At 39.0% G+C, this 24,472-nt stretch overlaps 2 protein-coding genes across 2 annotated transcripts; one reads left to right on the plus strand and one right to left on the minus strand.

Moving 5' to 3' along the window:
- The first annotated feature begins 4,141 nt into the window (after positions 1-4,141).
- LOC138902786 (uncharacterized) lies at positions 4,142-4,684 on the plus strand. Its single transcript, XM_070190685.1, has one exon. It carries the CDS (start codon positions 4,142-4,144, stop codon positions 4,682-4,684), a length of 543 nt encoding a protein of 180 aa, XP_070046786.1.
- Positions 4,685-14,087: 9,403 nt separating this feature from the next.
- On the minus strand, positions 14,088-23,482 carry LOC104111169 (serine/threonine-protein kinase PBS1). The gene is made up of 5 exons (XM_009620807.4): positions 23,008-23,482; positions 21,869-22,071; positions 17,162-17,351; positions 15,141-15,532; positions 14,088-15,012 (listed from the first exon to the last, which is right to left on the minus strand). The coding sequence occupies exons 1-5, from the start codon at positions 23,120-23,122 to the stop codon at positions 14,563-14,565; spliced, it is 1,350 nt and encodes a 449-aa protein (XP_009619102.1). The 5' UTR covers positions 23,123-23,482; the 3' UTR covers positions 14,088-14,562.
- Positions 23,483-24,472: the final 990 nt, after the last annotated feature.

The following is a 24,472-nucleotide window of genomic DNA, read 5'->3' on the forward strand; positions in this document are numbered from 1 at the left end:
GTTCTCGGCTTAAACTGACTAATTGATTTATCTAGTTTGTTGATTGACATAGTTAATATTACTCGTAAGAATCTGTCGAGTCCTTACTTGCCTATTCAAGTTAGCTTAATGCCTATATGTCTATGGAATTAAGACTAACAAGAACTCATTTATACTTCCTGTATTTCAACCAAGCAAGACAATTAGGTATATTTCTATCCTAATTGCGAATCCGTTTCACGATGCTCGGGTTCAAGAACTTGCTCTACTTAATCCTATATGCAATCTAGAGTTCCCACTTTCGAGTTCAACTCTAGATTCGTAGATAGTATGTTAGCTACGCAGCAATATAATTAAGAACAGAATTAAATAAACAAACCAATATGATTAAATCATACTCGTCAATTTAAACTTCAAATGTCAACATTCATGTAGCACCCATAACTCCAGAACAAACAAGTTTATCCACGCATAGTCATGGTAGAAATCTTAAGTAATTCCCAAGAATATATAAAAATCAATAAAAGAAGGGAAAAGTAAGAACTCAAGACGAATTTTGTGGTTTTCAAACTCTGTGATGACTTTTTTTCGCTTCCCCATATGTTAGATGACCTAAAAGAGGCGTTTTCAATTTATATATTGCGTAAAAAAGTCATGGGCCAAAGTTTTCCTTTTCTTTTTCCGAATCAGCTTCTGGGAATTATGCTGAGTTAGATGCTTCGCGTCCGCCTCAGCTTGAACTTCTCAGCATCGGATGTTGGGGTGGATGCTTTGCGTCTACCCTCTATTCATCCTTGTTGCGCTCAGGTACGGATGATAAGGTGGATGCCTTCTCCCAACTTCACTGCTAAGGGTGAACCAGATGATAATCATCTTAATGTTCTGCATATCAAAATAAAGAGAATGGCAGAGTGGCACGTCTTTGGCAAAAACAGATGATAATCATCTTAATGTTTTGCCTTCTTTAGTATATTACCTCATGATGATTGATGAGAGTTAAATGGACAGGACCTATGGAATTTTGGCTTCTAGCAATCAATATATAGTACATACAAGGGTGTCAATCGGGAGGGTCGGGTTGGATATGGACGAGTCGAAAATGGATAATACAAAAATAAAAAAATTATCCGATCCGATCCATATTTATGCGGATAAAAAATGGTGGCGGATACTATGAATATGCATATTATCCATGACTTCTTGAATACAATCATTTTTGGGAGAATTCCTAGTCTCCCAAACATGAGGAATCCCTAATTTGAGGCTTTACAAATATAAAAGTTAAACCCATTAGGTATTCATTGGTTATCTATTTTCTAAGTGGATAATATGGTTCTTATCCATATTTGACCTATTTCTAAAAAGTTCATTATCCAACTCATTTTTAATGAATAATATGGGTGAATAACTATTTTCTCTTAATCATATTACCACCACTAAGTACATACATGTTAATGGATGAGGCTCCTCTCCTTTTCTCCAAGTTCCTATTTAAATTTGTGACACTTGTCCTAGTTAAATATCATAGGCCAATATTTATATAATCAAACAATAGTTTTAACTATGGTTAAGAAGGTTGATTTACCCATTAATCTAGGAAAGAAGTACGCTCTAACTTTGGTAAAAGACCTTCATCTTACAAGATTTTGCCAACCATTTATAACTTGTCTATTTATACTTCGAATTATATTTAAAGAAGATAAGTTCTAGAATTGTATAGAGTAAAATCGATTCATAATAAATGGTCGAATTATAGCATGACACGTGGAGCCAAAAACAGACAAAAGGCAAGTCAAGTAACAATCAGTTCCGAACACGGCAACTGTGATTGAGGTCGGGGAAATCCCAAAGGGAACATAGTCAACGGGAGCAGATCAGGTATTTTCTATCGGATAGCATTCAATAAGGAAATATTCTCTCGTAGTAAATGAGCGATCGTTGCAGAAAATACTTACATTCATGGCCTATCGTTATATATTCATCAATGCTCCCTTTATTATCATTTAAGTGGCGCTTAATCCTAGGATCTTGTTTTCCTAGGTATACCTATAAATAGAAGGCTCAGCAGCCATTGTAAGACACGAAATTCTTGGCAAAACACATGTTGTATTTCATTTTCGCTCTCAATTAATAACTTTATTTTCTCTTTTACATTGCTCTCCTTTCTGTCCTCGGAGACACTGCTCTCGGATCCAGACTTGTCGTCTTCTTCAATTTCAATTGCTAAGTCTTACTTTTAATCTTATTTCTTTATCATTTTTGAGATCAAATCAGTTTGCTCGTCTATAAATCATGTAACAAATTTAACTGTATCGTTTTACGGGTAAATAGTTTGGTGCCCACCGTGGGGCTTAGACAGTTACGTAATTGCTTTGATCCTTACGTTTATTACTAACTTGTTTGATTTTTCCTTAGTAGAAATGGAAAATGGAAGCTAATGATGTCAACATCACGCACAACATTCAGGGACACGAAAATATGTCTCAACATGAAGATTCGATCTGCGACACTCGTAACAAAGTGGACGAAGCAACCCCGGTTCATGAAGGGCAGTACCCCCGACATGTGCGGGAGCCAACTCCCGACGATGCGGAGGAGGAACATGTCGTGGAAATAGTGAAAATCTTAAGAGAACAGTAGGAGGCCATCATGAGTCACCTCTCAAGGCAGGATCGGTTAATGACAAAGTTAAAGCAAGGTTGTCAAGTGCCTCCAATAATGCAAAATGGAAGGGGCCCGGTTCTTCCCAGCGCTCTTGCAAATCAAATGGCTCAAAAAGTCGATAATAACACCCCAAGGGGGGAGGTCGGGTTCGATGGTGCTGTAGGTACCGGTAGCAAATCCGGGAATGATAAGGGGAATGACCCCTTCAAGAACGAGCTCATGATGTTTATAAGGAAAATGAACGAGCGGATGGATCAAAATGAAAAGGAGTTTCACGCTCGAATGGATCAGATTCCGGGCGCGCCACCAATATTAAAAGGCCCGAATTTGAAAAAATATACACGGTTAAGTTGATTCTGAAGAGGTTCAAGATGCCAGGCATACCAAAATACGATGAGACTTCGAATCCGTATGAGCACATCACAACGTATACCACGGCTGTGAAAGGAAATGAATTGGCTCAACATGAGATTGAATCAGTCCTACTGAAGAAGTTTGGTGAAACCCTAATAAAAGGGGCTCTTCCATGGTATTCACTCTTACTCGAGCATTCAATTGACTCTTTTGAAATGCTTGCAGATTCATTCATTAAGGCTCATGCCGGGGCCCGGAAGGTCCAAGCCAGGAACGCGGACATATTTAGGATCGCGCAAGGAGAATCCCAATTGCTGCAGGAATTCATGATCATATTCCGTAAAGAGAGGATGCTGCTACCAGTTGTAACAGACGAGTAGGCAGCCAAGGCATTCATAAAGGGTCTGAATCCGAAGAGCTCCGACGCCTCCCGAAAGCTGAAGGAAAGCCTGCTCGAATTCCAATCGACTACATGGGAAAATGTTCATAACCATTATGAGACAAAAATAAGGATAGAAGATGATTAGCGGTTTTCGGCATCAACTAAGGGACGGGACCGAGACAAGAACTAGGATAAGTTTAAAAGCAATTTCGATGCGAATCGGTGGTCTTCTAAAGGTCGTTTCCTACCATACGAGAGAACTGAGGGGCACGGCAGCAAAGGGTTCCAGTCCTCAGATAGTTTTGATCCCGATAGAATAACCGACCATGGCCAGAACAACAGGTCGTTACAAGAAGAAGAGGTATCGGGGGCCCAGGATTCCACATATCCCAGGTTTTTGGATTACAACTTCAACATCATTAGTGGAGTTGGTATCGGCGATGAGGAATATCAAAGAGGCATAGATTCCCGAAGCTAATCAGATCTGATCCCAGCCAGAGGGATCTCAACTTATGGTGCGAATATCATGGGACTCACGGCCATAGAAGTGGGGACTCCCAGCATCTACGTGAAAAGGTGGGGACGTTATTGAAGAATGGCCATCTCAGGGAGTTCTTGAGCGACCAAGCCAAGAAATATTATGGCCGTAGCCGGAATAATGCAGAGCCTTCGAAGGCAACAGAAGACTCCCCTCGGTTGACTATCAACATGATTTTTGGAGGGAATTAAATCAATGGTGTAACCTTCTCAGTGGCCGAGAAGATGAAGGTATTAGTGACTCACAGCAAGAGACTCCAGAAAGTCATCGAAGATGATATCACCTTCACGGAGGAAGATGCGGACAAACTTCTTCTGTCACATAGTGACGCTCTGGTAATTTCTCTTAATGTCTTATATTTCAAAATTAAGCATGTTTTGATTGACCTAGGAAGCTCAGCCAACATCATTCAATGGAGAGTGCTAGAACAAGCAAAGCTAATCGGAAGCATCATTCCAACGACAAAGCTTCTAGCTGGGTTCAACTTGATAAGTGTGACAACCCGAGGAGAGATCCTACTACCCACAAACGCTGAAGGGGTAACCAAGACCACCTTATTCAAAGTGGTAGATGGTAACATGGGCTACAACATAATCCTCGGAAGGCCGTGGATACATGAGATGAAGGTTGTGCCCTCAACATATCATCAACTGTTGAAATTCCCAACCCCGAAAGGAATCAAGCAGTTAAGAGGAGATCAACCGGTAGCAAGAGAGATAAACACAGTGTCGATTTCCAGCAGTAAGGGGAAGGAGCCCAGCAAATAGTAACTACAGGAACGGATGCCTTCTCCCTTGCCAAAGGAAGATGATAAAGGCGAGGAGTCATCGGAATCTCATGAGGTGCTGAGATACTTTCAGGTACCACAGGAAATGGGTGCAACCAAGTCCATTGCAGAAGAACTTGAGCAAGTAGCTTTGTTCAAAGAATTCTTGGAAAGGAAGTTACACTTAGAAACAAGACTCAATCCCGAACTCAGGTTAGAATTTATAAATTTTCTTAAAGCGAACACATATGGCTTTGCATGGTCGCACTCAGATATGACAGGTATCCCGTTGGAAGTGGCCGTGCTCAAGCTAAGCCTGGACCCAAGCTACCCGCCGGTAAGGCAAAAGAAGCATCTGATCACCGAGGTCAGGGACATGTTTGTTAAAGAAGAGGTAACCCGATTACTCAATTTCGGTTCCATACGGGAGGTAAATTATCCAGAATGGTTAGCCAACATAGTTGTCATACCATAAAAGAATAACAAGTTTAGAATGTGCGTAGACTATACAGATCTAAATAAGGCATGCCCTAAAGACTCGTTCCCATTGCCAAATATTGATCAAATGATTGATGCTACGGCCAAGCACGAGTTAATGAGTTTCCTTGATGCTTACTTCGGGTACAACTATATCAAGATGAACTCGGAGGATCAGGAAAAACTTTGTTCATAACGAACTTTGGCACATATTATTATAATGTGATGCCATTTGGGCTTAAAAACACCGGAGCCACTTAATAAATGTTGGTTAACAAAATGTTCGAAAATCAAATATGCACGACAATGGAGGTGCACATTGATAACATGTTAGTCAAGTCTTTGATTGCAGGTGATCATTTGAAACACCTCCAAGAAACCTTCGATATCTTGAGGAAGCATAACATGAAACTCAACACTGAAAAATGTGCGTTCGGGGTCGGCTCCGAAAATTTCTTGGGGTTTCTGGTCTTGCAAAGAAGGATCGAGGTAAATCCCGATAACATCAAAGCCATCGAAGACATCTCGGACTAGCTAACAAGCGTAAAGGAGGTACAGAGGTTAACCTAAAGGTTGGCCACTTTAAGTAGGTTCATCTCAAGATTATCAAAAAATATCCATCACTTCTTTTCACTTCTCAAAAAGAAGAACAGTTTCAAATGGACTTTGGAATGCCAACAAGCCTTGAAAGACCTGAAAAGTTACCTATCAAGCCCTCCGTTACTGTCGAAATCGAGGGAAGGCGAACAGTTACTAATATATTTAGCGATCTCGGAAGTGGAGGTAAGTGGTTTTAGTCCGGGAGGAAGAAGGTACGCAATTTCCTGTTTATTATGTTAATAAAATATTGTCGGGGGCGAAGACTCGCTATCCGCACCTCGACAAGTTGGCCTTAGCTCTCGTAGTCACCTCTCGAAAGCTTAGGCCTTATTTTCAATGCCGCCCGATAGACATTGTAACTACCTTTCCGTTGAGGAATGTTCTTCACAAACCTGAGCTGTCAGGCCGTTTGGCTAAATGGGCAGTCGAAATTAGTGAATTGACATTGAGTACAAACCTAGGATCATGATCAAGTCACAAGTTTTGGCCGATTTTGTAGGTGATATAAGTCTCGGGTTAATGCCCCTAGCTGCTAAAGTCCGGTGTCGAAAATGACATTAGGAGTTTGGACCTTCTTTATGGATGGAGCTTCCAATGTAAAAGGGTCTGGGCTTGGGGTAGTTCTAGTCACGCCCTCGGGGGAAACCCTGAGGCAGGCCATTAAGATTATTCCGTTAACTAACAATGAATTCGGGTATAAGGCTTTGGTTACAGGACTTGAACTGGCCCGGGGAGTCGGCTCTAAGGTCATCGAGATCAAATGTGATTTCCAGCTGGTAGTAAACCATTTGTACGGGATTTTTGATACAAAGGAGGAACACATGCAACACTATATGAACAAGGTTAAGTCATTGCTTGCACGATTCAGGGAATGGTCGATCATACACATTCCGAGAGAAGAGAACATAGAAGTGGATGCATTGGCTAATTTAGGGTCGTCTACAGAGATGAAAGGATCTGACTCCAGAACCGTCATTAATAATCTACACTCGATATTAGATGTGGATGGTTACTGCGAAGTCAATTCAACCAACCTATTCTGGAACTGGAGGAATGAGTTCGTCGAATATCTTCGGCATGGAAAATTACCCGAAGACCCAAAGGCGTCTCGGGCACTACGCACCAAAGCGGCTCGTTACTGCCTCATGGATGGGCACTTATATAGAAGATCGTACCAAGGTTCATTGGCCTAATGTTTGGGAGCCTCGGAGGCGGACAACGTGATGAGAGAAGTCCATGAAGGAATTTGCGGGAACCATTCCGATGCACATTCGTTGGTTCTAAAGCTGGTTAGAGCAGGATACTATTGGCCCCGGATGGAGCATGACGCAAAGATGTTCGTTCAGAAATGCGAAAAATGTTAGCGCTATGCGCAGTTGGTACACCGACGGAACTCTTGCATTCGGTACTGTCCACATGGCCATTCATGAAATGGGGTATGGATATAGTTGGTCCACTACCACTGGGTCCTGGAAAGGTAAGATTCCTTTTGATTTTAACTGACTACTTTATAAATGGCTTGAAGCAGGTCCTTACCAAAAGACTTCTAATGGGACCACATAATCTACCGATTCAGAATACCGAAGGAGATTGCTTGCAACAACAGACCACAGTTCATAGACTCAAAAGTCACAAAATTTCTAGAAGATTTGAAAGTCAAGAGGATTACATCCTCACCGTACCATCCAAGCACTAATGGATAGGCGGAGTCAACCAATAAGGTGATTAACCAAAACCTCAAAAAGGGGTTAGAAGCTGCTAAAGATAAATGGCCTGAAGAGTTATCGGAGTGCTATGGGCGTACCGGACGACGGCAAAATCAAGCACGGGAGAAACACATTTCTCCCTCGTATATGGCGCGGAATATCTGATACCGATAGAAGTAGAGGACCCAACATTACGGTTTTCCCTAGCAAATGAAGAAGCAAACAATGAGGTATTGCTGGTGAAGTTGGGTTTGCTCGATGAACATAGGGATTTGGCATACGTGAGGATGGTATCTCAAAAGCAAACGATGGAAAGGTATTACAATCGAAGGGCCAATCTTCGATACTTCAAAGTAGGAGACTTGGTTTTGAGAAAGGTGACTCAGAGCACTCAGGAATTTAACGCTGGGAAGCTGAGTCCAACATGGGAAGGTCCCTACTAAGTTTCAGCTGTCACCGATAAGGGATCGTACGAGTTGGAAAATCAAGATGGAGTCAAATTGCCCAGCAATTGGAACATGACTCACCTCAAAAGGTATTACTTCTGATGGATCCTATCAATACTGAAAGTATATGCTGCACTCTTTTTCCCTTCGACCAGTTTTTGTCCTAATCGGATTCTTTTGGCAAGGTTTTTAACAAGGCAGCAGCAGAAATCATACTACGAAGGAAGCGTCATCGCAAGGTTAAGACCTTAAATGACAAGGCATTGAAATGATGAACCGATATGGGATGATTAAATAATCTTTGGCTTAATGGCAAGTTCCTAATGGGTAGAAAAACTTGCCATCGAACAAAAGACTATTTAACCGTTCACGAGTTATTTCCACCAATGCAGCAAGACTTTTAGTGTTCCAATTCACATACTTTTCATTCGAACAATGGGGGGAATAGTATAATATACGGCAACAAGAATGCCACGAAAATCGGGGACTGTGAGAACCGGGAATAATAATGTCTCATCGGGACCGGGGACTGCATGGCCAGCCCCGTAGAAATAAGTTGTATAAGTTGCCACATGTATTGGCAGTTTCTTTTTACCTTCAGCACACGAATGATTATGTACTTTTTAAGATAGAAGGAATAAAATAAAGTCTTTTTATTTTTATCTTGTTTCTTGTCCAAACGATGAGTTGATTTTATCATGTGTACGTTAACAAAAAACTTCAAATGCTTGTGCCGGAATAAACAAGAGACGTCCTCTTCAAGAGCACCATAAACATAACAGGGCCGTCTCTTATGAAACTCTCATAGTAAAGGGTTGAATCTGGAAGAATTCATGCCCGAAATCAGAAGCTATCGGATAAAAGTATACCTGAAGCTTTAACTAATTCAATGCAAAGAGAATGCATTTTGCACAACACTTAAGCAAATCTTCTTTATTTATCAAAATGCCAAACTCGGTGAAAAGTTTGGCATAATTACAAAGTACAAAAAAAAAAAAAAAGGAAATGAAGAAAGAATCTAAGCATTATCATCCTCGGAGCCCGAAGGGAGAGAGGGATCTGTGTCCCCCTCCGGTGGAAGAAGGCAGATCAGCTGCCGGTTCGGGGCCTGGAGCTTCAACATCATCATTTTCTTCAACCTCCCCTTTGGTTCCCCGAGTATTCGAAACCGATGCTCGAAGAATCGGTTGCAGCAGGCCTAGCAGGAAGATTTGTTCGGGCAGTTAGCTCCAGTTCTCGGGCTTGACGATGCGATCATCAATATCGACGATGCCTGCTTTGGCCTCTTCCAAGGTTTTCCTCCTCATGTGATATATATCATAAGTCTTTTCAAACATGAGGGAATCCTCTTGGTACTGGAGCTTTGCTTTAAGCCTATCAACCTCGGCCTGGAGGTCGTCCCTTTCGGATTTCATGGCACCGAGGCGAGAATAAAGTTCCATAGTTGTAGACAAATGTATTCGATTCTGCTCCATGATTACCATCTCTTCCATCTTGTCCCTCTTTTCCTCGACAGTATTAGCTTCCTCGGTTTTGGAAGTCAGCTCCGCCTTCAGGTTATTTATTTGGTCCTCTGAGACCGATTCACGCTCGGCAGCAGCAAGAACTGTATCTTGGAGCTCAGGCTACTTAGCTTTAGCCTCTTGAAGTTTTGCATATAATTGAGTGACTTCTTGGCTATGAGCCTTCATCTCTTATTCACTTTGCTACAACCGGGCCTCAAGTTCGCCCGCCTCGGTAGCATTTGCCTCCAAAACCGAGAGGCTTGCAGCAAGTTGGTTCCTTTCGACCAATAGTTGATCCCGCTCGAAGGCGAGTCCTTGCTGATCGAAGATCATTTTCTGCAGGCCCTCGGAAATAATAAAGTTGCCCTGTAAAAAAGAATATCAAGGTTAGAAATCCCATTGCAGCAAATAAATAGAAAACAAGTGATAAGAAAGCAAGTACCGCATTGTGCATAACATTATTTAACAATCACTCCCCCGAAAAGGAATGCATCTTCTTCCAACCTTTTTCTAAAGCCAGCGGCTTTAGGTAGTTCGCAAGCTCCACCGGCTTGGATAACATATGGCACTCCTTCGAAACTGAAAGAGTAGCATTTCTCCTTCCTCGGGAGTCTGGGGAAGGAGATGAGTAATTGTGCCCTAAATTCCCATAATCGAGAGAAGCACCCCTATCTCGGGCGCCCGTTACCAGTGGAGAAGATGCAGTGGGTGCTGGTGGCGAGGGTGCAGCTGGTGTTGAAGGGCGTGAAGTTGTTGGCATTGAAGGTTGAGAAGAACCTGCGACAGGAGCAGCGCTGATTATTGTTTGCCTATTGGCCGAAGGCAGAAGAGGCCCGGAGTCCGAACTCCTTGGACCGGAGGCAACAATGGGGATTGGAAAGCGAGAATCATCGTTTTCCACAAAGTCCATCTCGCCTCAAAGCTCTTGGGTTTTTCTTGTAGACGGGATTTGAATCCTTCCTCGATGAGCATCCGGTTGAGCTGATGAACATATTCCTTTTCTTTGAAAGGGATCCGCTTCATCACTGGCTTCCCCGTCCTCTATAATGACCACTATGGCCGGCTCGGTCGTTGCTTTCTTTATTTTGTTCTTCTGAGCCCCAGCCGAGGAAGAAAGTCGCCTTTTTTAGTTGCTTGTTCTCTGGCTGGGGACTCTGAGAGGAAGTTCCTTCACCGGAAGCAGGTTCGCATGCACTGCTTCGAGCAAGGGCACTTTGTAGAACCCTCATGGCTTCCTCGGGGTCGGTTAAAATGTCGACCTCAAGGCAGGTGATGGAGCCCTGCGGAAGTCCTGAACCAAGCAAAAAAATGAAGTTAGCAAAGCTATCTACGTGCATCCAAAGATAAAAGGAAGAAGGACTCGGTTTACCATGGTTCTTGGCCTTCCACTCATATTTGGGGGCCATCTCCTTCCATCGGCAGGATTCTGGTGTTGTAATTTCCAGAATCCTCTGAACCCACTGGTCCAGGCCTTGAACCCATGGTGGTTCCCACCGGGTAGCTGAAACAAAATAAATGAAGAGGTCAACAATAACGCAAAACAATCTTTTCATGAAGGAAAGAAATGAATCAAAAACTTACAAAAACGGTTCCACGACTCAGGAAAAGGCGGAGTTGTGGCCGAGATGATGTCCTTGGTGGCGATGATGACAAATCGCTCCATCCACCCACGATCGTTGTCGTCGTCCATGCTAGTAAGAAGAGCGTGATGGCCACGTTTGCTGAAGTTTATTATTCCCCCACGGAAAACTTTGGGGGAGTAGAGGTTCACCATGTGTGCAAGGGTTAGGGTTTCCCCAATCTCCGTGCACAGTTGGCGAAGGCAAGCCACTGTTCGCCATATAAATGGGCCTATTGTGCTAAGTAAACCTGATACCGGTGGAGAAACTCCAAAATTATGGGGTCGAGCCCTGCACTCGACCCCAAAGAAAAGGGACTCAAGGTAAAGGGGTACATATAAACATACGCAAAACCCTCCTTGGTGATAGTGGCTCGCTCTATCATATCCAGAGCAAGGATGTCAAGGTTGGGGCAGTTGCAGTCCTCCTTTACGGTGGGGATACTAGAAGGCCAAATAGAAGAGAGATACCTACTAACAACCCAAGTTCGTGAAGACATAGTAGGGGCCTTCTCTTCGATGTCATTAGCAGTGCTGAGGTTTTTTGGTATGATGGTGTTTACAGTGGGAGGCTCAGAATCGGCATCAGCGTCCTTGTTTCTCTTCGGGCCTCAACCGAAGAAAAGGCCAGAGTTTCTGGAGGATGCAGTAGAGGAAGCCATACTAGTAAAGACACAGTAAAACTTTTTGCTAAGGACGTTTAAGGAGATGGAAAGCTTTCTAAGCAAATGCGGAGAAGAAGAAGGGTTTATGAAAACTAACTTTGAAAGTAAAGAAGTAAAGTAATGAATAGAAATGAAGATATAGACGACAAAAATCGTAGTCATGATTACCTAGAAAATCAAAAAACATATTTGCTAAATCGTGGGACAACACGTGTTCGGGGTATTAAAAGCGAGAAGACGTGCGTCCTTTCAAGCGTCAGAAACTGTTCATGAACTTTCCTGCCAAGAAAGGGATCTTCACTAACTTCTCGATGACACAAAGATATGTCACCGGAAAGCAGGGGATTATCTGTATAGGGTAAAATTGATTCATAATAAATGGTCGGATGATAACATGACATGTGGAGCCGAAGACAGACGAAAGGCAAGTCAAGTAACAATCAGTACCGGACACAGAAACTGTGATTGAGGTTGGGGAAATCCCGAAGGGAACATAGTCAACGGGAGAAAATCGGGTATTTGCCATCGGATAGCATTCAATAAGGGAATATTCTCTCGTATTAAATGAGCGATCGTTATAGAGAATATTTGTATTCATGGCATGCCGTTACATATTCATCAATACCCATTTATTATCATTTAAGTGGGGCTTAATCCTAGGATCTTGTTTCCCTAGGTATAGCTATAAATAGCAAGCTCAGCAGCCATTGTAAGACACGAAATTCTTGGCAAAACACATGTTGTATTTCATTTTCGCTCTCAATTAGAACAACTTTATTTGCTCTTTTACATTGCTCTCATTTCTGTCATCGGAGATACTGCTTTCGGAGCCAGACTTGTCGTCTTCTTCAATTTCAATTTCTAAGTCTTACTTTTAATCTTATTTCTTTATCATTTTTGGGATCAAATCAGTTCGCTCGTCTATAAACCACTTAATAAATTTAACTATATCATTTTACGGGTAAATAGTTTGGCGCCCACCGTGGGACTTAGACAGTTGCGTAATTGCTTTGATCCTTACGTTTATTATTAACTTATTTGATTTTTCCTTAGCAAGAAATGGAAAATGAAAGCTAATGATGTCAACATCACGCACAACGTTCAGGGACACGAAAATATGGCTCAACATGAAGATTCGATAAAGTCACAAACTAAGCAATTAAAAAGTAATGGAATGAATACATCTTTTAACTTATGCGCATATATTCAATATAATTATACTAAAGTTCTAACTTTGCCATCTATTATTCTTAAGGTTTTGCGTCTTGTTATTTAATTCCTGAATTGAGTTTTTTTGCCTAAATTAAAAGAATAACTACAATGTATATCCGAGCATTTCTCGCCTAAAATGATCGACTACAAAAAAAAAAAAAAAAAAACAATTAGCAAAGATACCATTAGGCATGCTGCCTAGTGGCTAATATATATATATATATATATAACAATCTCAAATAGGATCCATGTCTTACAGCCTGATCAACTACTACTACATGAAATAAACTACTATAAGCTAGAAATATGTCGATAACAACTAAGCTAGCTATTACATAAGCAGCAGATGAGTACTTCAAGAGGACAATGGTGTATGTAACTTCACAAGCCAAGCGCAAACACCCCACAGTAGCACCTATAATTCTCTCGCCATGCGCCGGGGTTTGCATTTCAAAGGACAAGGCAAATATGAAACTCCACCAACTACACCAATCCTTAGAAACCATCCAATAAACTCTGAATGTATGTGTGCAGCATGTAGCCTTCATTCTTGATGTCGTGAAGTAAAAACCTTGAACTCTTCTCAAGAGATATGCAACTGTCTTGACCATCAATTCCAGCTTGTTACTCCTGTTCGACTACAAAATTACAATTAGTCATGCCCAGGCTTCTTCTTCTTTTTTTTCCAAACATTGAAATTTTATTAATATAAAAACTATTGTTATAAAAATAAAATACTTTATTTAAAAGAAGATGAGCGTACTTTTTTCTAAAATAATGTTAAAATCTACTACTTTATTTTCTTGGTAATTATCTACTACTTTATTAATCATGGTTAAAGCTATTGTTTAGTTAAGTCAACATGGACCTTTGATATTTCAATTGAACTAGTGTCAGAGATCTAAAGAGGAACTTAGGGGAATGGAGAGAGTAAAAAATGGAGTGGAGTTTGGTCCCATGTTAATATATGTATTACTCCCTCCTCCATTTTTGTTACTTAGACTTGGATTTTGTGATAATACTTGTGTTTTCAGAAATCAATAAGAAAAGGAGCACACGACTAAAACCAACCACGCGGACTAATTAGTACAAAGCCCTGAAACAAAAGATGCAATCTAGCACTAGCTGAGAATGAATATGCTTTCAAGTATTCATCGCGACCACAAACTGAGACATAGAGAAAGTTTCTGCCATAAAACACATAAAGATTAGCGTATATAACATGTTACACTCAAGATTACAGACAGTAAATGATCCTTTTGGTGCGGGAAAAGACAGAGCTAAACACTTAACCACAACTTGAGACGTTACTCTCAAATTTGAAATACGTCCTCTATTTGCTCTCTTCCCGTTTGTCCTCTTATGTTCCAGAAAACAATTGGATAAAAGGTCAATGAAAAAGAAAGTACACCCAATTTTATAAAATAAAATAAAAAAGAAGAGGTGGCCCCAGCAGTTCCCTTGTAGCTCCATCACACTCTTAACTGAGATAGTAGAAATTTCAACATTTCAATTTTTACAGGCATCGAGTGAACGAACTACGAGCTCAGATCAAGACTACCGTTTTCAACGGTTACAGCAAACCCAGCTAGCAGGGGAATGAGTCGGAGGGAATCTGGATCCTGGAACATTGGAACATTTGATGACTGACTATCCATTAGTGCCATCAAAACTGCCTTGCGCATTTTGTCTTCTCTTTTCTCTCCAATTTTCGCCCCACATTTTAGCCTCCGCAACTGCTCTTTCTCGGTCCAAATCCCTGTTTAACATCCTTGCTGTTTCCCTTGGGGAATCCTCCTTCTCAGATCCTCCATCCAAGTCCGGCCATTTCCGTCCTGATCCTCCTCCTCCAGCCCCATCTTCATTCCTACATATTCTCCCACCTCTATCATCTTTATTTCTCTTATCATCTACCTGATTTGCTAGATAAGAAAGGGCAGTAACCACATCCCCTATTAGAGGACGAGCAGGAGCCTGTTCTTGGATACACATGGACGCCACAGCTAAAGCTTGGTATAGACCTCTCATTGGAAATTGTCCTTGCAGCCTTGGATCTGCTAATTTTGCAAACTTCCTACGATCATTAAACAGTGGCCTAGCCTGGATGTACGATCACAATACAAAGGATAATCAATCATACAATTTGATAGCTGAGAGCATGTTATTTTCACATAAAGAGATGGACTCAATAATCTTTTAAAGGAAAGGAAAGACATAAAGTAGATTACCCATGCGACAAGGTTTTGCTCTCCCTGAGGCATGGTGCTGTCAATAGCCTTACGCCCAGTGATAAGCTCCAAGAAGACAACCCCAAAACTATAGACATCAGATTTTACAGTCAATTGTCCAGTCATGGCATACTCAGGGGCACAGTAACCATAAGTTCCCATGACCCTTGTGGACACATGTGACTTGTCTCCAGTAGGACCAAGTTTTGCAAGCCCAAAATCTGAAAGCTTCGGGAAAAAATTTTCCTCGAGCAATATGTTGGATGACTTGAAGTCCCTATAAATAACAGGAGGGTTTGCCTTATCATGAAGGTACTCCAAACCTTTTGCTGCACCAGCTGCTATCTTCATTCTCGTGTTCCAATCTAGTGGCTCTTTATCAGGAGGGAGATCTGCACTACGCTTATTCACATGAGATCACTAAAGAATACTAAGTCTAGAGCCACAAAATTCTGCAGTACAGGATTGATCATAAGAAAAAACTAATGAAACAGGTAACAAACAAGATGTAAGCTGAAAACATGCAATCAACAATATGCCTGAGAGATCACTAACTAATACAATCGCAAAGCAATGAGAGCTCTTGGAACCATCATCGTATTAAGGACCCATGGAATAATTAGCTTCTATTCTTCTTCCCCTTTGTCCTTAAATTATCTGTGCTGTGTATGGCAAAATTTATACAACACTCATTGACTCTTCTGATTAAATTGCGGGCGTGTCAGATAATAGCATGGAAAGAATGGCAGGTGGGCTTCCGGCAATTGGGGACTGGCAGGGAAACAACAAGGCAGCATTAATAATGAAAAGTTTTGGAGTTTCAAGGTATAGTACGAAAATCTAAGTGAGTAGAGAAACAATTATAACCAGAGTTAATTTGTACAAACAAAAAGAATATCATAGTTGAGATGAATTAACATACAACACCACTGATTTTGAATGTGTGAACCATTCTTAAGATGAATGCTGTCATGGCAGTATAAGTCAAATTCTGGTGGGACAAGAAACAATACATCAATGGCAGCCATGGCAATTCAAATCTAATTCCATGTGCGAGGAACCATATACTGGAGTCATAACATAGCATCATCAAAGGCATAAGTATTGGTTACTCTTGATAACACAGTACTACATGCATAGATGTCGGCAGATAAGATGCAAAAGCAATGAGCACAAAACAGGTCTAGCCATCCTCATGAAATCAACTGGATGCTTCTTGTGATCTCATGGAAAAGATTCCTCAAATGAAAACTCTGGTACTGGCTGCCTGAATGCCTGCGAAATATGGTTTCTTCCATGCAAGTTATCATTATCTTTTTCGCTAAAAGGGAACTCTGCAAACTTTTGATCAGATTTAGACTTTTTATATAGTACCTCACACTGTTTACTAGAAATTCCCTTAGTTTTTGCTTACTCTGTTGCTAGGAACACCACGCTGTATTCAAGTACAATTCCTTCCCTTAGCTGCTTAATAGCATTAGCGATATAGTTCCTTTCTTTGAGTTTTTATTTATTTATGTTTATTGGAATTAGTTCTTCCTTGGTTCCATCTTTGCCAAAGATGGACAAGTTTTATCTGTGTGCTAAATAAATCACAAGCACATTAAGAACTTCAAGTTGAAGTGCAAATTTGCAGTTTGAATTCCTGTCGCTTGCATGCAATCATTTGAAATGCAAAGCTGAACATAAACTGTAGTTTGCAAAATCACATATGCATCACAAAAGCAATAACCTTATTACTCTCTCCGGTTCCCAAAAAATAGCACTATTACTATCCTGATTGTCAAACAATTTTTCTTTGACCAATATTTTTTAATCAAATTTTTTTTTTAATTAAAATAAGTGTTATTCACGTACTTCGTTAAAGTTCATATATAGGAATCCCACCATTCTTTTTTGGGACAGACGAAGTAATATGTATACAATTTCTTGCTGCATTTTATTGGGGTATAAACCATTTGCTACATAAAAATAGAAGAAATATAGATCATAGAAACAGAATGCCATGCAAAATAGGTTACCATGAAGGTGATCCTCTAGTGATCCCAAAGGCATGAACTCGTAGACAAGAAGCCTCTGGTCCCCGTCAGCACAATAACCAATTAAGTTCACCAAGTTAGGATGATGAAGAAGACTAAGCATAAGCACCTCCACTAAAAATTCTCTATTACCCTGAAGCCCATTCCTATCCAATTGCTTTACTGCAACAACCTGGGAAGATCAACCAACTATCATCAGACATAGTTAACTGAAGTTTACAGCAACAACCTGGGAAGATCAAGTATGTATACATAATTGCTGAATATAACATAAATTCAAGATTTTGGTGAATGAAACCTTGACAATGATTAGAGAACAGAAAGGTTTGATTTTGGACTTAAGAAGCTGAAAGATGGTACTTATAGTATTTAACTCCATAGAGTCAAATGAGATATCTTATCTCCTTTCTGATCCTCTCAGAATGTTCAATTATTCACAACTAATGGCACATGTTGGACATGGCATGACATATCATCTAACTATGTAAACCACTAAACCATTAATCGCTTATTATTTCTGTCATGCAGCATTTTCTGAGTTTCTTCACAGAAATTATCATATGAATTAAGAAAAGTAATTTAAGATTATGATAATGCCTTGCTTGAACATTTAAGCATGAAATTTACCTCTTTTTCTACATACACTAATTAGCAGTGCTCCAAAATTCTAGAATCGGAAAATATTTTCTCGGAAATATTTTCTTGAAAAATAAGTGATTTTCTTATTTCTTTTTTGGTGTTTGGTTAGCCAGCAGAAAATAATTTTAGAAAAATATATAATCTAGGCAAACATTATGGGAGACGAAACAAGTGAGGGTGAGGGAGGAGTGGGCCGGTGGGGGTTCGGGTTTGTGGCCAAGGTCGGTGGTCGAGATCGGGGTTCAAGGTCGGGGGTTGGGGTTGGGGTCGGGATTGGGTTTCAGGGCGGGGGTCAAGATTGGGATTTAGGGTCGAGTTTTCGAAGTCGTGTCCGACATTGAGGGTCGGGGCAGGGGTGGCGAGGGTATGGATTGGGGGGGTGATGGTGGGGTGGTTGAAAGAGATCCTACTTTTTATAGGGAAGTCATTTTCTATTAATTAGAGGAAAATGAGTTGTTAAGTAAAATGTTCTCCAAAACATTTAAGTCAACCAAACATGAAAAAAGGAAAACATTTTTCAGAAAATATTTTCCTTCGTACCAAACACACCCAATATGTAAAACTACAAGGATTAAAAAAAAAAAAAAAAAGGCAGCCCGATGCACAAAGTATTCTGCATTCACGCAAAGTCGGGGGAAGAGCCGCACCCCAAGGGGTATTTCAAGTATTATTTTATAAATTATACTCCCTCTATTTTAATTTGTTTGAACTTTTTTGGAGTACGAGGGTCAAATTGATTAATATTCAGTGTGAATTCAGGCAAAGATTCTTTAAGTTTTTTGAAATAAAATTTACATATGTAGAAACTATATAAAAGTACTATAAGTCACAATAGTGAACAATTCAAAATATTTAAAAACTATTTGCAAAAAACATGGTCAAACAAAACCTTTTTTGACTCCCTAAATAGTAATAGGTTCATTCTTTTTGAAACGGATAGAGTAATATTTATCGAACTCTATGATAATGCCTTGCTAGTTGCTTCAACCCTTAGATATAAATTTACCTATACTGCTAAGATACTCTGATTGGCAATACTCCTCACAACGTTAAGAGAAATGGTAACAAAAATGCTGTATAATTACAAGGGAAGTTTCAAGTGATAGCAATCTCTTCTTAAATGTCTATGATGAAGTTGACATGACTGTAATATGAAGGAATACATCTAGAAAAGTTAGCACAGTTTGTTAATAATTGACATTAACTCGAGCTTGCTTTATACAGACTTATTGGTTTCTCCTTGAAGTATAACCAAAAGCCCTCAGACTGAAGCTTTTGATGTAGTAGTACTTGTGAGTAGAATATGATGAGTTGATTCTTGGTTGTAGGTTGTAGAAAATAAAATGCCTTGAAGAACCATGGTGAGTGTAAGCTACAGATTATGTATACCTATATCGTTTTTCCTTTTGCCTTTTTTTTTTCCTTAAGATATAATAACCTAGCATTTCAGCAAATCACAACCCAAATTAAACATAATGTTCATCCCCACCAAAGTTAAATGACTCTGTCCCTGAGCAGACTAAAGGGAGACCAGCAATGGAACTCCAGCAGATTTCGTTATGGCAAGAATAAGCATCATAAATGTCCTGCACTACCATTGATTTTCTGTGTTCTACTTTTAAAAAAAAAATAAAAAGAGTGAGAGATCTTTTTACTGGTTTAATTTTAGCCAGACACGGAGGCTATGCACAGTGTACTTTTAGGGTTATTTAATGCCCACAGGCCACACGGTGATTGAGGTGAGTGTTCTGCAAATTTTTAGTTTCAGACAAGAAAATAGAAAAAGAAAACCAAATTGGATAAAAGAAACAGCTAACTGAACATTAGACAGATAAAATAGGTGCAAATTCTGACATCAATACAGACAACTTGGTTCTCTTGCTTCTATCTATCTCTCTTCGTTTCCTAATCCATTACCTCTTATGTTCTGCCTGTTGGAAATAGTAAAATGTTTTAACTGTCTAGGTTCATATGCCTTTTGAGTTATCAAGGTGTGTCTTTTGAGTCATCCTACAAATGTTTATTACTTATGGTTCACGTAACTAGGAGTTCAAGGATTGATGTAGTAGTTATACTATATATATGTGAGTCCTAATTGCTCGAACCTGGGCGCTGGTCTAATATGGGTGCAGATCTAAAGCTCGGATCCTTCATGATCTAAATCTTAAGATTCGGGGGTACGGAATCAGGTACAGATTCAGATGCGGGGATTCGACTATATATAAAAATAGAGATATAAAAGCATCCCCTAAATTATGAGACATTATGTGGAAGACTTACATGTAGTTTGTAGAATGCCGTAACTCAATCTTTTATTCTCAAGTTGTTGGTAGCCCTCTAGAAATCTCCAGTAGCTTTTGTCTTGAGAAATCAAAATGCCAAATCTTATCTCTAATTTCTCCATAGTTTTTGGTCAGAGTACCTAATGTTGATTGACCAGATCCGGTACGTATCCCACACCCATACTAGTTTCAGTGTTCTTACTAGATTTCTTGTTTGATAATTTCCCATCTTGGTGGGAAGGAGATAAGGATATCTCGTCTTAACAATGAATCAAATGAAAGTGAAAGAAATCGAATTTCACACCTTTTTCCTTTTCTGACGAACCAATCATTCCCTGAAAAAATCTTACTCTTCCTTATTATTTCTATTTTTTGTATTTATTACTTTTTTTTATTTATAAATAAAAAAGAAAATTCTAAATAAAATTCGAAATACTAAATAATATATACTAAAATAATAGAGCTAAATTCAATTGAAATAATTCCGAAACGGGTGCGGCACCACAAATGAAGAATCTGCGCAACTTAGTGTGAGTATAGTGTGTTGTTTCGTAAAACTGAAGTCCTTTAGAATGTTACTATTGTGCTTTAAGTTTCTCTCCCTTTTCCATCCTTTTTGTGCCTTATGATGTCACGTAGAGCTCACATCACATTATATTCCAACAAGTGGTATCAACGCGTTTGTATGATCCTAGAAGCTGAAAAGGCCAAAAAAATGGGCAACCTCCGTTGAAGGTGCTTCTTCGGGTTTGAGTTGAGAGGGCTATTTGAAGATAAGAGAAAATCTTTCAGGTTTGAGAACCCGTCTTGAATGATTTCACAAGACACGAAACAAAAGAAGATAGAGAAATCTTCCTTGAGTTTTGCTTGCAATAACTAAAGGTTAGAAGAATATGGAGAGTGAATTGCCAGCACATGAGACTATTCAGTTTAGATCAATTCAGGAAAAATTTATGGAGAAGTTGAAATTATGAATGTGAATTGTTTTGTCCAAATCACCAACCTAGTTTCTTTCAAGGATCATCATTGAAAGCAAATTTGGAAGGCGTACAGAACGAGGATGCTGAAAATGAAGCTAAAATAAAGCGATTGAACAGATGAAAAGACATTTCAAAATTGAGGGGAAATGTTGGAAATAGTATACTTAAATGTTTAAGTGCCTGGTTTGAGTTGTCCAATGTGTGTCTCGTTTGAGTCATCCTATAATATTTACTCTATCTGTCCCAATTTATGTGATGGTATTTCCTTTTTAGTTTGACCCATAAATAATGACATCTTTCTATATTTAGAAACAATGTAACTTTAAACTTTTCATTTTGCGCTTAATAAGATGATTTAGAGTTATACAAATATCCATAATTTTTTCTAGGCCACAAGTTACAAAAGTTTTTCTTTCTTTCTTAAACTCTGTATCCAGTCAAACACCGTCACATAAATTGGAAGTATTAGGTACGGTTCATGTGATTAGGAGTTCAATGGTTGATGTAGTATATATGTATATATGTATGTATTCCAGCATTGTCAACGTCAGAACTACCAGAAGTCCAGAACAAGGAAATCTTAAATAATTGTAGACTGGAGGTCATTTTATGTGGCTCCTCTTCCTACTTTGAAGCGCATTGTAACAACTGCTGCTATAAGAATCGCCTATGCTAGAATGCGGCCTTCATACTGCTACCCAGAACCCTCTAATCCCAAGGAATAAGGGTGTCGCCTGGTTGCATGATAATCTGGGAGAACTAAAAGACCAAGCCTCAACAGGAATTACCTGACCGCTAGGTAGTCGCCCTTTATACACACGTCCAAACCCTCCTTCACCTATAAAAGATTCTGGCCTGAAGTTACTTGTAGCAGCTGCAAGCTCACGGAAAGTGAATGTGTGTGCAGCTATCTGAACGTCAGGTGCATCCTTTAGCCCCAAAAACTCTCTCTTCGAACCATTGATACTTCTTGTTTTCAGTCTGTCTGCTCCTGTAAATAAAACAGTGGAGATCCATAACTACCAGGAAAGATCTTAATTATGCCATGTGAAGAGAAAAGGGAAAAATTCAAATAGACCTTTGGAGTCCAAATTCTATTCCAAAGTCAGAAGAGGATACTTTCCCGTTTCACTATGGAGGAACTCATGAAAGATTTAATCTTAAGTCCAGTTCAAGATTGACACGAAACAGAGACCCTCCCCACTAATCAACCAGATCAAATTAGAACCATAATCCCCTATCTCATTTCCACTGTTGAAAAGGTAAAGAAGGAGGCATCACCCCCTTTTGTTTCTAACGAATTTCCATCTGAAAACCTTGGACATCTAATCAAATTCAGCAGAAATACATAATTACTTCATTGGATAAGTCAAATCGGCCTTTGGTTTAAATTTTATCCCCCAAGTCAGAAGAGGATACTTTCTTATATCACTATGGAGTACCTCATAAAAGATTGATGTCAAGTCCAGTTCAAGATTGACACCAACAAATTCAATACCAAACAGAGAGACCCTTCCCAATAAAACCAGATCAAATTAGAACCAAAATCCCCCATCTCATTCCACTATTGAAATGGTATCACCTTTTTTTCTTTTTTACGAATTTCCATCTGGAAATATTGGACTTGTACATCAAATTCAGCAGAAATACTTAATTGGATAAATCAAATACAGCAAAAGAAAAATTCAATCTTGATCAAAGACTGAGTAGAAAACAATAGGCACCCAGTGAGCAACACCCAAAATAGAGCCAAAACAAATCAATCTTGATCAAGGAAATACTTAATTACTTTACTGATAAAACTCAAATAAAAATAAAAAAAATCATTCTTGATCAAAAACAGAGCTGAATTAGGCACCCAAGTGAACAACACCCAGATCAGATTAAGACAATAAACATAGTTTACATAGAAAGAGATAACACCAACCTGAAGATAACCTGGATATATTTGAAGGAGCCGTCAGATGGACTTCCTTGCGATCATCTCTCTGAGGATTCAGCTTCTCCTCTTCCTTTGAATCAAAACAGGAGAAGCAACCCATTTAAATATTAACCCTCCAAGATCCAATCTTTTCCAAAATCCTCCTCTTTGAATAACAACAATATTATCTCACTCAATCAATTTTTCTCATGTTCTTGAGCTCAATCTATGGATTTATTTTCAAGAAAGTTACTATATAATCTCAATAGAAAGGATATATCTGTAATCTACCTATCTGATCAGCAAGAACTTCAAGAAAATTAAAGTTTCAAGATCGATGGGGGGAAGGGATAGTTTCCAGATTGTTTTTGGGGGAGGGAAGATTAATGGAAGTATAGCGTGTAGAGATAATTGCTAGTGTAGAGTTGTGACAGAGTTGTAGCCGGCTTTTCAATCCGCTACAATTGTGCAAGTGTGCAAATGCTCTAAAGATATTATTTTTATATATTTCCCACTAACTGTATGCATTCTAAGTAAATTCTCCCAAAAACCACCTTTGACCAAAACTGTAATCTCTCTTTCACACTAGTGGTAGTTGGCCCGTGCTAACCCAATCCAAAACTTGAACTATATAATTAAAGTTATCTCTGTTAAAAACATTTACATTGTTTTGTGAAAATGTAAAGTTTGGGACACTAATTAATACTTCCTCATGTTTACTTTAATTAATTTTTTTCTTTTTTTATAGTCCATAATATTTATTTTTTTAGATATCAAGAAGGGATTGATTTATTTTTTTTCATAATTGGCCTTGGAATAAAAAGCCTAGGAATATTTGTTATATTTTCAATGAATGAATTAAGGTTAATATGATCATATTGTTAATTAATGCTAAAAGGCAAATTTCATAATATATGAAAATAACTAAAAAATTAAATTAAAGTAGACCGGAGGAGTATGTGATTTTCGTGACATATAAACAACTTCAATTACCTGCTTTTCCTTATTAATTATCTCAACCCTTTTGAGTAACCCCAAATATTAGTGAATACTACCTCCATTTTAATATGATCATATTGAGTGCATATGAAGTTGTAGGCCCAAATTCAACATAAAGCTTTAATTTAATTTGGGTGTACTTTATTTTAGTAATTTTTTAGATTCTTTTTTACTTACCAATTCTACGGATTTGCTGAGAAATAAAAAAGATTAGATATCCAAGAATTTCAATTGCACTCCACATTATGGAATTCTTGTTAAATCAAGTTATTTATGATGGAAAATTGAGATTTTAAATTGATAGAACAAAAATATTTTCAATATGTGATTCTTCTTACCAATTTCATATTAAGTTTTCCATTTCTGCTATATATACAAAGAATAGTAAATTATATATTTTGAAACCACTAATTTCAACAACACGATAGTAACAACCACAACTTACATTTAAATGTAAGGTGATACCTGAATT

The sequence above is a fragment of the Nicotiana tomentosiformis genome, chromosome 12 (genome assembly GCF_000390325.3).
Source record: "Nicotiana tomentosiformis chromosome 12, ASM39032v3, whole genome shotgun sequence".
Taxonomy (NCBI): Eukaryota; Viridiplantae; Streptophyta; class Magnoliopsida; order Solanales; family Solanaceae; genus Nicotiana; species Nicotiana tomentosiformis.